This window comes from Cupressus sempervirens, chromosome 4 (assembly GCF_028749045.1).
Source record: "Cupressus sempervirens isolate cs-2001-9-10 chromosome 4, ASM2874904v1, whole genome shotgun sequence".
NCBI lineage: Eukaryota > Viridiplantae > Streptophyta > Pinopsida > Cupressales > Cupressaceae > Cupressus > Cupressus sempervirens.
In genome coordinates, this window is record NC_143121.1 from 350,786,042 (window position 1) to 350,801,018 (window position 14,977).

At 32.6% G+C, this 14,977-nt stretch overlaps 1 protein-coding gene across 1 annotated transcript; it reads right to left on the bottom strand.

The window, feature by feature from the left end:
- Positions 1-1,025: 1,025 nt before the first annotated feature.
- Positions 1,026-2,711, bottom strand: LOC149561489 (GRAS family protein RAM1-like). The gene is made up of 3 exons (XM_089827840.1): positions 2,609-2,711; positions 1,302-2,525; positions 1,026-1,207 (listed from the first exon to the last, which is right to left on the bottom strand). The coding sequence occupies exons 1-3, from the start codon at positions 2,709-2,711 to the stop codon at positions 1,026-1,028; spliced, it is 1,509 nt and encodes a 502-aa protein (XP_089683966.1).
- Between the last annotated feature and the right edge of the window lie 12,266 nt (positions 2,712-14,977).

Here is a 14,977-nt window from a genome sequence, read left to right on the forward strand (position 1 = left end):
ATTATCTACAATCTAACAATATTCATAGAAAAGTATTTATTTTCTACATCCTCAAAATAAAGACACACCCGTATGAAATACAAAACTAACATTTTGATTATATTATTTTAAATTAAATTCATTTAATGTTTCTTCTATATTTCATTTGAAGAACAAATTGGCACTACCTCTATTTAAAATATAAAACAAACTTAAAAACAATACATATATAACTAATAAATAGAATAAAAAATATTTGTTTTTTTTTTTGATGAATAGTCCTAGTAAGAATACAATTCACAAAAATGGCATGGGGGATACAAGATCACCATGCGAACGAGTTCACATGGTCATGGTCGTAGCTGGAGAGAAAACACATGGCCCCAGCCGGAATTATACACTATTCATTAAAAAAAAACATATAAAAGGCAACCTCAGGTAGCCAAAGTAGTGCCAACTGAGGGTGGTGGTTCATCTCTATCATGGAAGTCCTAATCATCTTTTGGATTGGGGGGCGAGCTAGGAATAGTCTAGCCATCTTCAGTAGCAGCAGTAGGAGGATCAGTGGTAGCCTCTACATCTTTGACCTCTGGCCATAGAGGAGAAATCACCAGATCTAGGCGAGGCCATTTCCTAGAAAACACCGGATGAGCACCAAGAGGAGGAGCCGGGGACCAACCAGAACCACCATGAGGTGGGGACGCTGAGCGGTGCCTCCATCCACCATCGCCTCTACCGGGAGAGCGATGGCGGGAAGCCTAGGAGCGCGGGGTGTGCGAGTGGCGACCTGAGTAATGACACCGCGAACACTGGCTATGAGACGTCGAGGTTTCTACCGAGGCATCGGGAGGAACTCTGGCAATAGTGCAAAGGGCATTGCCTCAGTGGTAATATATTTCATTTTATTTATGCTAATAAGACAGTAATCTATACAATTCAACGTTATGTAATATATTTCGTTTTATTTATGGTGTGAATGGCAAAGACAGATACAATCATTGGGAGAAACAGCAAAGAAGGCGTCATTGATAGCTTTCTAACCCTTATTACGTTATCTTACAAGCCCATGCCGAAAGTGAGTGCAGCGGCCTTCCATTCCAGCCAAGAGTCATAGCACATCCATCCTGTTCAATAGTAAAACGTTCTCCGTTAACATACTGCTGGAGCAATAGTCTTGCCTGATACCAAGCCGCATAGCTTAACTTCTTTTCTCCAAATCCAACCCGTGCTAAAAAAGACCTCCACGTATCCGTTTTAACGTGTTTCACTCTTCTGTACTCCCCCTCGCAGGCTACAATGTTTTCTCAATTGACTCCCAGCACAGACTTCTTCATACTTTGCCCTTCTCATATCATTTCTGTCGGGCAGCACGGCCTCCAGACAATCAAAGTAAGCGCTGTAATACAAGAGCGCCTCCGTGAACCGGTCAGAGAACACGGGGGAATTATGCTGCCCTTCTACCTCTGAAATCAACATAATCCGGGGATATAGTTTCCTGATTACATCGACAGTATTTCCAAGAATAGCAGGTTTACATAACAAAACGGTTGGAACATTCACGGCCACGAACTCCCATGCTCTGACACTGAATAAACCTTCGTTAATATCCTCAAACTTTGAGACCTTTATTGGGCAGTAGGAAAATGGGACTTCCACAGATTTAGCAAACTCTGAAAGCCTTCTTCCGCTGTATTCTAGGTCATCAGAATTCATACCAACGGCTGTGATCTTGAGATGCTTAGCGGCAGAAAAAGAATATCTCACGGAGAGGGATTGAATCAACGCCGTCCATTGACACCCAGTGCGAATTCCCAAATCAATCACATGAATTATCTTCCTTTGCCTCACGGCATCAATGATAGCTTGGACGGCAGTAAATTGTAGCAGTTTGAGAAAGGGAACTACAGTAGTGCAGAGACCAAGTAAAGAAGAAAACTCAGCTCTTGCATTATCTTTACTGCAGCTCTCGGTGAAATCTTTCTTGTAGTTGGTGAAATCGGAGGTTATTTCTTTCCCCCTATTTGGCTTATTGCTAGTGTGGCGTTCGATTCTCTCTTGGTCGAGGGCTTCGGAAAAGTAATAACAGAGCCTCTCTACAGGGTTTCCGAGCTGCGATGTTAAATTCTTGCACTGTTTCAGCAGCCTGGAGGCTTCTTCATATCTCTGCTCGCTCACCATCTCTGCAGAGGAGAGAAGAAGATGAGCCAATTCAATTCCACTCTGCTCTTCCCTGGGCAGGGCAGGAACTGTGAAAGAGTTATGCAGATTGAAGCCCTCCTCAGCATTCACATGCATGTACTGAACGCACTCCGCTTTAATGATTTCCTCAGATGACAAGCCCTTCTCAAGTCTATCAGCTACACGCACAGGGAATATATGACTATTGATGATATTGGGCATTGCTGGAAATTTCTTAAACTGAGCAATGAAATCTTGATCCGCTATCTCGTGATCCATAGAGCCTATCAGAGCAGGGAAATTGTCCTCTTCATAAGGGTTGTCAAGTAGATAGTCCGATACAGATAAATTTGGCCGTTCGTCAGGCGCTACATTCAATATTTATGATTTCTGTTTAATCGATGAGAGACGCATTAAAATGTGATGATGACCTATTAATATCGCATCGAACCCAAATCGATTGTCTGAGCTTTTCGTTCGTTCCAAATTGGTACGTAGATTTCCATATCTGAAATCTTCGTGATTTCGGGGAAAGCTATTGTTTGATGTAACATCACAGATGACAGCGCACTCCTACATAGAGGTGGGGTTAGAAACGATTATAGAGACAACTATTGGGTTAATTGTGTTAATTTGAAATGGAATAAAAGTTGTTTATTGTTGTAAATATTGTCTTTAATTATTATTTTAACTTATTGTCTCTTAATATACAATATTTAATTATTGTCTGTAAAAGATGATATAAAATTAATATATTTATTGTCTTGTAGAGACAATTCCATGTGTCTTTATAGTAAGACTTAGACTTATTGTTCATAGAGACAACATGTTTATAAATATCACCTATATGAACACATGTACTAAAAGTTAAATAATTTAATTTTAATATAATATTTAACATTTAATGTTTCCAAATATTAGTAATAGAATATTCACTATAATTATTCTCAATATTTTATTCTTGCAAAGCACTTAAAAAAATAGTATAAAATATACTTGAATCAAAAAATCATATTATTTCATTTATTATCATTGTTGTCATACAACATAATGTGGGAGATAATCCGCAAGAAAGGAAACATAACATGAACACTACATTAAACACTTATATACATAGAACAATGAGCCAATAGGAGTACATTCTTTTCTACAATGAGTAAAAATGGTTGACAAGTGATTGAAGAACCATAGGGCCCACCAAAGAGCCCACAACATTTTTGACAAATGATTGAAGTGCCAAACTCATTTATGGCTAAGCAAAACTCATTCCTTGATTGTACATAAAGGCCACTTGAATAACTCTCGAAACCTCTTCTATAGGATAATTATTTGCTCATTTTGGATCCACAAACACCTACATTGAGTAAATTTCATGACACTTATTCGTCATAATTTTTCACAAACCACTTTATGCATATGTACAAAAGACAAAATTCATCTTTTAAAAAAAATCTTCATACTTAACAAATTAAAAGTAGAAAAATACAATAACTAGTCCTAGAAATATGCCCTTCTAATAGTCTAAATGACCATTGAAGCTTATCAATGGCACATCAAATTGCATAGGTAAACCAAGTTGTTTTTGCAATGCAACTTTACATGCATGCTTTCTAATTTCAATCGTTTCAATAGAATAATTAGCATAACCATCATTCTTGAGGTGGATATCCAATTCTAAGTTCCATTCCTTATCATCAATGTCATTCACAATCCCTCTTAGTTTCCATGAATTCCACTTGATCACTTCATGCAAACCCTACCTTCCATTTTTTTGACATTCCCAAGCATAACCATGGCTTATTACATTGATTCAAGGCATAGTCTTTAGGCACACCATGAAAACATTCAAGTGTTCTCTTGTAATAGGATCATACAACCTAAATTTGTCAAGATAGTGTTTAGGAAAATCTAGAAACTTGTAATCATCTAGTGGCTCATGTCCATAGAATTGAGATAGTCATTACAAAAACATCACAATGCTAATTTTTAAATTAGAAAATAAATAAAATCCACAAATAATTGACATACAGTTCTTATTTTTTCTTGACATGGTAAACCAATATAATACAAACAAGAATTTATAGAAAATGCAAGTGGATACCCAATGAAAGAAAACTAAAATCAAGAATGAAAAAGACAATGCAATAAAATTTTATGCTCTAGAAGTAAAAAGATTTATGGAATATACAAGCTGACTAATGACATTACTAACTAAACAAATATGCAGTAACAAAAACATATGCATAATGATAAAAGGTAATGTTGTGTTTAATTTTATGGTTTGGAAGAATAATACATTTGACAAAATATACAAGTTAACTTACGACACCATTAATTATGCATATCTGTAAATCCCAAGAACAAATGTAAGTATGGATATGCCATTCAACAAAGATGACATGCTTTAAGTTTTCTACTTTGGAAAAGCCATGTCCTTTAGACTAAAATTCAAGTTGACTAAATATTATCAAGTGTGTGCGCGCGCGCGTGCGCGCATGTGTGCAGAGCACAAAAATAAATACAAGCATGCACATAATTACTATTAGATACCAAACAAATTCTAAGCTATTTTTAACACCATATGCATGATATTGTAGAGTTTTAAATATGGGAAACTTCTGTTTTTGATAAACCATAGGTTGTCAATATCTAAATTCAATATTTTGAAGTTAAAAGGACAAAAGTTTTTTGTAGGCATCATTTCTATGTTGTGTGGATATAACCTAATCTTAATAATCACAAGTAGTTTTTTTTCTATAGAAGTTGATATGGGTAATAATTATCTCGTCTCATTCATTTTCTCATTAAGGGTGTTGTGAAAAATCTATACCTATAAAGTAACTTTAACTTTTATAGAGATGTCCAAGGGATTGAGCCTAACTGGTTAAAATACTCTAAATTCATTATGGAAACACATGTTCAATTCTTCATAGGGAGGTCGAAAGAAAGGTTTCTAAGTTATGAATCTTGATCTTCCATAAATGACCTACTACGGAGGTGATTTCTAAATAGTAGTGAATTTCTAGAAGGTGACATTTGGTCTTCTATAGATTATTTGTAATGTGTTTTCTTATAAGGAACTTGTATTGGTATCATGTTGATGCTCATATGAGAAATATATTTTTAACTAATTGAAACTAAAAAAATCACAAACCTAATGTATTATTTGGGTCTAAATTGAAGCAATGATTCAAAAATTCAACCTACAAATATAATTTTAAAGTCATGTCCTAATAATATTTTACCTCTTGAGCTATAAAGATTCACCTTGTCATGATTTTCATGACATAGCAACAAAAATCTAATGTGCTAAGTTATGGATCACTAGTATAAATTGGGTATATTCTATCAATCCATGAGCTCGATAGTATGCCTAAAGATAAACTAGAAACAATATAGTCTTCCTATAATTTGCAATAAAGGCCACGTTACCATCTTCATAACATACAACACCATAGGATATGTGCTAATGAACCTTCTCAAAATACCAATTCAGTACCCTACCAATTGGTACAAAGCAAAAGTAAATCATAATTTTAAATGAAAAATAATCTAAGAATTTGAACTAGTAGAATAAGATATCAATATCAAATGTGGAAAAATATTAATAGTACTAAAATATAAAAAACTCAATGGAAAGAAAAAAAGTTATTTTGAAATACAAGTTTTAGAATTGCCAAGCTTAGCTCAACTATGTGTGTATGTGTATGACATATTAGTTATTAGATGTAATGAATTTATATCCTAGATAAGGATTAGGTTCAATAAGTATATCAAAATCCTCTGGATGAGGTTTCTTGATAACATTATAAATATTTGTTGATATCTAATAGCATGTTAACTTAGTTAAAGATCTTTAGTATTCCTAACAGTGAAGCCAACTATCTTTCATATTTCCTTTATTAGAAAGTATCTCACATATTAACCACATTTTTAATGTCTTAAATGATGACATTTGATATTGGTATTTTTTTGTATTTGAAACTCCAAGATGACATATCCTTAGCTACCTCAAAATTTTACATACAAAGAACATTGTTAGTGTATGATAGAGGTTCAACTATCTATGCATCAAGTAAGTATGATAAAATCTTGCTTTTAACATAATCATAGTCCTCATTGAGAGCTTAATTGTGTATAGTTTAAGTAGACCTAATGATAAATTTGTGTGTAGTACATAAAAGGAAAATGTTTAATGTAGAAGATATTCAGTTGCACATATTATTTTAAAAAAATATTGTTTTACATTAATAGAAAAAAATGATCCACAAGCTTTGACAAGGGTCTCATATACCCAATTTTTGTCTAGCTTGCCAATAACTTATAAAAAAATTTGTAGCCATAAATGATGACACTAAAATGTGTAGTGTCCATCCAACTAAGTCATTGTTGGATATGATGAGGAATATAGGAACATGAATTCCATGGAAAACATTCAATGTTGCTCCTCTTAAAATGCATTTATTTATGGATTCACTCTAGAATGGATTGATGGGTAGTGTAGGATCCATGCTGGACTTTCGACTAATAACTTTCAATACAACTATCTGAAAGCTTAAAATATTTATCTTTTTTATGACATGACCTTGGATAGCATATCCAGGATCCACACAAATAATAAAAAATATTGCCTATCCTAATGGGGAGCTTATTTTTACTCAAACAAAATAAATAAATTATGCCATTCTCAAATATACAAGAAATAAACATCATATATAACTAATATTTAACAAAAAATTGATCCACTCATAGAGATTACTAATCCATCCAAATATGGTACAAAAAGAAAGCAATGTAGTACTAACATCCAACTATCAAAACTTTCCTACTCTACAAATTTCCTACTCACTTGCCTTTACCTGTGATGCCTTTTTCCATTCTGCTTCCATGCCCTCTTAATCTTGGGATGGATGGACCCCCCCACAACCACCCCGTCAATCCAACCCTATGTAATATGTATATTTCATTTTAATTTTCTATTCAAATATTTAAACATCTTGACATCACCTAAACTTTTTGAGCATTGCCTAGATGAAATAATTAATAATTATTTATTGTTCTATTAATCCCCATAAGCGATGTGTTCTTATGAACTTCTAACAAAGCATGGCTAAATGAGCTTTACTCAAGAGCTACATAGTCAAAATCCTAATAGCAATATGACAATTTAACTTGTAGAAAATGTCTTCTACATATCTCTCTTTAACAAGCTTGTAACTTAGTGTTGATGATCTATGTCCTATGCAAAAGGCTCTATAGTTATTTAACACAATTTGAAGACTCAAGACGATCACACAATGTACTTATTGTCACTAAATTTTTAATAAAGCTTAAAATATACCAAGGGACTCAATTTTTTTATATACAATTTTGTATTTCTATTGATTTCATGCTAATATAAAGTACATTACCATATGGTGAAATGAAATAATCTTCATTAAAATTTGAAAACAAATGCATACACTAATGAACTGTTGACTTGGTGGTCAGCAACTCCTCTAGGGTTTGGGGTATGGATTAATAGCCTCTTGTGGGTCTGAGTAACTATGGGGTTTGTGACGTTCATTGATAGGTGGAGTTTTTGGTGCAACGAAAAATGTATCAAAAATTGTTATCAGAGCCTTGGGTCACAAATTTGAATCTTAGGAGGTCTCCTTCATTCCATTAGTGTAGAACCCTTAGTCGGTGCTAAGGGGGAGATTGTTGACCTGATGGGCAGCACCTCCTCTGGGGTTCAAGACATGGCTTAACTACTTCTCATGGATCTGAGTAAGTCTAGTTGTTGTGACATTCATTGGTAGCTCGAGTTTTTGGTGCAATGGAAAAAATATCAATAGGAACATGTGAATTTTTTTAATATTAATTAAAAACATTAAACTGTAAAGGTGTATAAAATAAATATACTCATAATACACACTATAAATATTTTGTATGAATTATCCTCATCATTATAGTATATGAGTCATATTGATACTTTGATGATTTTGAACAATATAAAATAATTATTTGTGGCCAATCTTATTAGTTAAAAAATCTCCATAAAAATGTCAAACGGAAAGCTACCAAATATTAATACTACTTTTTAGTTCAAAAAAGGTGATCTTCTTGATACTCCCATTTCCTAGAGTCACTTTAGTCTCTTTGTTGTTGGTATGTCAGAAATTTGTGAAGATTTGATGGTTGAGCTCTATGAGGACACGTCCATAGAGGGCAACACTACTCATATTGAGCTGCCAAAGATTGAGGATCCATTTAGAAGGAAAAAGTTTATTTGAAATATCTTCATGAAGAGGGTTTGATCCCTTCTAGGGAATGAATTGAGGGCCACAAAAAAGGGCTCTCCATTCAATTCATTGACTCCTGAAAGGATTGATGTGGTATTGGTAATGATGTCTCACTTGAAGTCAATGAGAATGGTAGTGGGATATCCCTGGAAGGGATGAATTGAAGGAAACTAACTAGGCTTGTGGATCAAGCATGTTTGAGAAAGTTTGGTTAAATGGGTGAGTAAATTAAATGCTTGTATGGTCATTTTTCTTGTGAAAAACTTCCAGAGCATTGGGATACGGTTTGTTACACTCTCATGAGGTACATTAATCTTGAAGATAGTTTTAAGGTCATGTACTATTATCACTTTCGCACCCTCAATCACTTTAGGATTATGGAAATTATATCCTTTTCTTATTTTTTGCTATACTCTATTGAATATTGTGTATATAATGTGCATAAGAAAAGAGATGAGAGAAAGAGCTATACCATTTATCACCAAGCTCTTATGTTTCATCTCTATAAATTTTATAAGGCTTTTAAACCTCAAGTGCAAAATCTCACGCCTCACCTCTTAAAGAATCTAGTACTCCCCAAGCTTCTTCATATTCATGTCGTGCCCTAGATGATAAAAGTCCCTTCTCCCTCCCTAAGTAGATTAAATTTAAAAAATTGAGGTCATGGATGTGAATATTGATGGAGTTACGAGTAAGAATAAAATCTTTGGGGCTACTAAGAGTTGGAGAGAAAGGAATTCCTCTACCTTTCTTGGTCAAGATAGAGTAATTAACTCAAACTTTACTAAGAAACTAAGAAGAAAGTTTGTCCTAAACCTAAAAGGAAGTTTAGAAGGAGAAATTATGTTGAGTTGGAGGATAAGTATACAACCAGTGAAGACAAAGGTTGGGATACCCCTACTTGTGTTTAGTACAACCCTGTACCATCATGCGTGTTAGATACTTTAAAATTTAAAGGTAGTACCCCCAAGTCTATGGATGAGGGTGATGTTAGTGATCAATGGACTGTCATCTCCTATATTAAAAACTTGAACATTGATACTCAGAATCTGGTGATTGCAAAGAATGGGAAGAATCAAGGAACCTTTGGGAGGATATAATAAGAGGGGGATAGTTCTATTCCTCCAAAAACCTTTGATGGTCATCCACTAGTGAAGGATTTTTTTATCTAGGATGGACTAAACCATCACTTTCCTAATCAAGAAGACTAATGATTTGGAGGAAAATTTTTATGAGTGGTGAGTTTCTCTCTATGGCTTCCTAGTGGATGATTGGTTGTGGCTCTTACTAGAGATTTCACATAAAGATAAGAAGGAGAGTTAGCACCTAGTTCCATTCTCTTTTTTTTGTGTGTTTGTATGAATTTATTGAATAGCCCATGGTGCTCTCTATGTTAATATTTGGACTTGGGTTATGCCAAGATGGATTAAATAGGATAGGTTTATATGTATTTGTGGTATTTTGATTACTATAGACTATAGTAACTTTAGATATATAACTAACTTTTTTTTGGATTTTTTTATATATTAAGGATGGGGGTAGGTTAATCTAATGGTAAAGACTTATAATTGATGTTCATCTGAGATATTTTGTCTTTGGGTTAGCCCCCATGTTGGCTACACTTAATATCAAAAACTTTAATACTACTTTATATTCATAAACCTTCAAAACAAGCATTACTCACCATAGATACAATATTATAGTTTTTATTATTTAATTGTTGTTAGTATTTGGTGGATATGTATACCAATGACTACTACAATATAAGCTTAATGTGTTGGATATTGATTATTCATTTCTATAATGCACATAAATATAAAAACCCAAAATTGATAGAATAATATAAAAATATAACACGAGCAATATAACTAGCTGCATTTTGTCAATTTGTGTCATTATCTCTTACTTGTGGATTGTAAGTATTTAAGAAAAATTAAAATAAATAAATTAAAAGTAAGAACTATTTAGGTCATTCTTGCACCAAAAAATTGACCTCTCAATGTTCAATCTAACTATTAGAGCTATAGAAGACAAAATAAGCTCTCAAATGAAATCATGAATCAAGTGAGGGACATTGGCCCACTATGAATAGTCCCCCTTCCAATTTTATTCATTGTGGAATGCAAGAATTTTAACATATGACCAAGCTATATTAACACTTGTTATGTATTGGGGTTTTCTTTTGTACCAAAATATTCACCTATAAATGATTGATACAACCAATGGACTTATAGAAGAAACTAGAGGCTCTTCAACCATGCAATGAATTCAATTAGAAAGACTAGCCCAGTACCAAAATGACTAAATTGTATGTTTAGCTAAAATGATGATATCTAATAAATAGATAGGATATTCAAACTTAATATATGTCCTATTACATAAGGAAAACCAACATACAATCATAATAATGTATTTGTATAAAGATAGCAAAATCTCAAAAGAATCTACATGGAAGCATTGTCATCATGAGTTGAAATCCTGATAAAGCATTTGATTTTGATTAGTTTCTATAGGGGATTAAATTCATCATGTCAAGGCCACCATGTAAGGTAAATTTATTTATTTTGGAGTATCAACATGTTTGTTAATAATATAATTAAAATAAGTCAAGAATGATCATTTATCTTTCTTTATCTTTGGTTATAGTACATTTTTTATTATTGAAAAGATTTCAGGTTCAACAATTTTAGTTTTATTATTGTACAAGCATTAATTTCCTTAGATTTTAGTAAATACTATATGCTCATGTCCTATGAATATTTTTTCTAACTCCACGTTGTGATATTCCTTTTTTATGAATATATAGTAAATAAACCTTGATAAATGACCATAATATATGATAAGATAGCACATAAATACATAGGATAATCAAACATAATATATGTCCCACTACATAAGGAAAACCAACTTACAATCATAATAATATATCTACATAAAAATAACAAAACCTCAAAAGAATCTATGTGGATGCATTCTCATCATGAGTTAAAATTTTGATAAAGCATTTGATTTAGATTATTTTCTATATAGGATTAAATTCATCACATTAAGGCCACAATGTAAGCTCAATTTATTAATTTTAGAGTATCAATATATTTTTTAATAATAGAATTAAGCTAATTGAAGAATGAGCATATATATTTTCAATTGTTGAAACCATTTTAGTAATTTTAGTTCTATCATTGTACAAGCATTAATTTTCTTAGATTATCGTAGATACCATACTCTAATGTCATATGAATATTGTCTCCAACTCCACATTTTGATATTCATTTTAGAAATATATAGTGTAAAAAACTTGATAAATGAGAATGATAAGATAAATAAAATCAAAGAAAATATATTTATAACCCTCTTAAAAGTGAAAAGGTAGATAGTAGAATTTTACAATTTTACATAGTTTTTAAAACTTTCCATAGGAAAAAGCATATGATATTTATGCTATAGAGGACAATAAGGAGATAATTTGGGGACACCTACTTAGACTATAGGGTATGTGTAGGATAATGGTCAACTAAACTGTGGCCTTAAATAGCAGTGAAAGATCAACAAACTAGGGTTATGTCAACTTGACCTATTATTTTTAGGTAGTTATGAGTTCATTATATCAAAAAATTGTAAGAAAAGAATTTGTAGGAAATTGAATGTATTTTGTAACCTATTAGGCTTTGTTTGAAGAAAAAAAAAATAGATTGGTGAAAGTTTTTATATTTTAATGCAGCAATACAAAAGTTTCAAGGCAAAAATAAAAGTTAGGTGCATAAATGGCCACCTTAATCAAAATTAAATGATAATATTGTCTAATATAATTCTAGAGATAATAAGTAGACACATGCCTAGATGTAACACATATTTTTGGGTATTTTTATTTCAAATAAATAATTAATCATGAATTTCACACTATAATATTTTTAGAATAAAAAACTCTCATGTCTGACCACCTTAACTAATTCACAAAATTACTTTTTTATTTTATTTTCTTTATAGTAGAAAAATCACAAAATGGGACCCATATGTTGTATTTACAAAATATTATATCATTTGAAAGTTATAGTTTTTTATCAACCAATATGTCAATCAACACTCTACAAGCATCTTCATTAGTAAGTAAGTGATAATTACTTATCAAACTCATCATTTGACATCATTTATATTAATAGAATCTTTAGAGTGTTCTCACAGAACTTATTTCATTTCATTGAATTTGAATGGAAAAGGAGTTCACAAATGGTTAGTTGAAGTCTAGATGTCAAATAAGCATGGGTCAAATTTATTTTTTGAGTTGACTAAATAGGCTTGATAAATATCGAGCCTAATTGGGTACCCAAAATCAATTCAAGTACCTAAAACCAAATTCAGTACATGATCACGGATCGGTTACTTGATTAGTAGTAGCAAATGCAAAAATTTGAAATTTGCAAAATTTGGGACCACGTTGTATATTTAAAATAAATTTTTTAACAAACATATATAAATATGTTTGAGTACTTCTACATAAGATATAATATAATGTGAATATTTTTATTTAGTATTTTATTAGATAATATTATATATGGTATTAAATGTTACTAAATAATATATTAGGATCATAGTATTGTATATTATTAAATAATAGTCTATATTATCTATAATATTAAATGTTATATCATATTATAAATTTTCTATTATTATGTAATATTAAATCTATCTACTAGAATATATATATTTAACATAAAATTAGTTACATTATCTAATACGTGGTGGGTTTTCTAGGGAACACATTCCTAAGCCCTAGGACATCATCTACTGTGCTATTATGAGATGCATTACCCTAGAAAGGATCGGCTTTAGGTACTTGAATTTTTACCATTTCCCCATCCTCAACCATTTTAGAAATCTAGATCAAATCTCTTTTCTATTCCTTTTGTTGAATTATGTGGAAGGTAGTATTTTCAAGGCAAGGAGAAAGAAGGAGACGAGAAAACCTTTTTATCTCATCCACTCAGGTTTCATGAATAAGTTTTATACCCATCAACTTGCCCAAAACCCACCACTCTTGGTTAACCCTCTAGCTATTTCTAGCCCCCAAGTTTCTCATGACCCTTGCCCTGGCCATTCCAAAAAACATAAAAGAAAATTCGCAATCCTCAAGTCAAAATTAGTCTCGTAGACCTCGACATAGATACTAGGAAGAGAAAATAGAGTGCTCATAGATCTGGCAAAGGCCTCCAATTGGAGAAGTTTAAGTCCCCTCCCAAATAGGTGTTTTGGTTGGAGTCTACTGAAAATGACATTAAACCCCCTAAGAAGAAGAAACCTGACAAGTACATTGATAAGAGGCCTAGCTCCAATCCTCCTAGCCCTTCCCATATTTTAGATGCCCTATAGGCTAACCCTTCCTTGACTAGAAGTGGTGGTGAGGACATTACTTCCCTCATGAGGGACACTCCTAAAGCAAGGGAAAAAGATGAAAGCATATCCATAACCTAAGCCATTGCAAGGCTCAACTTGATGACCTTGAATGACCAATAAAAGATTTGATAGATAATCATATTGGAGTCTACCAAAGATTTAAAACATTGGCCAAGTTCTCCACTAAAGTGATACATTTCACAGCTACCACCTTTACTTTCTATAGGTGAACAAGGATTTGAAGGACCTAAGCAAGGAGAGTGAGACTTCCCACTCCATATATGGCTTCCTTGCATAGGACTAGATTAAGACCATCCTAGACAAACTTGTCAAGGAGAAGGGGGTGACTATGGAAATGGATGGTCTTGAGACAAATGATGTTGAGGAACTTGATAAGAAGGAGGGCGGTTAGCCCAGTTGGCTACTTTTATTTTTTCTGTAATCATATCATTTAATCTAAACTTGATTCCCTATGGGGATTTTTGTCATTTATATAATTTTAGTTGTTGGACTAATAGTAGTATGTTCTATTAATGTTGAGTACTTTTCTTAAAAATCTACTTGATCATTGTAGGACTGATGTTGTTAGGGTAGTTATGGATTATGTTAGATTTTTTAAGTTTAAAAATGGTATTGGTTAGATGATAGGGAGTAACCTCTAATTGATCTTTTAGCATTTTTGTATTCTGCGGTGTGCTCGCCATCTCTCTTGGCTGCTATCTATATACTTAAAAAATATAGTATTAGAAATTATTATGTAGTACTATATATTTTATGAAATAAAAATAATTTTATTTAATATTATGTAGTATTTGGTCAAACTAAGTTGTCATATTTTATTGTGTGTCATGTTGCCAAATTCTAGCATAATTGGTCAAAAGGGGTCATAGGATACCATACCACTCCTTATGAGCCATTGGAACACAATATTTATCTCCAGGCTAGGGGTCCTATGATCCCTAGAAGCACATATTTTTACCTGAATGATTGAAAGGGGTAAAAGTGTAACCTACAACCCCTTTTAACCCATTGGAACACAACATATATATCCCTAGGGGTCCTAAGATCCACAAGAACACATGCTGTCATGTAATTTGTTGAAAAGGGTCATAGTGTATCATATGACCCTTTATGACGCATCGAAA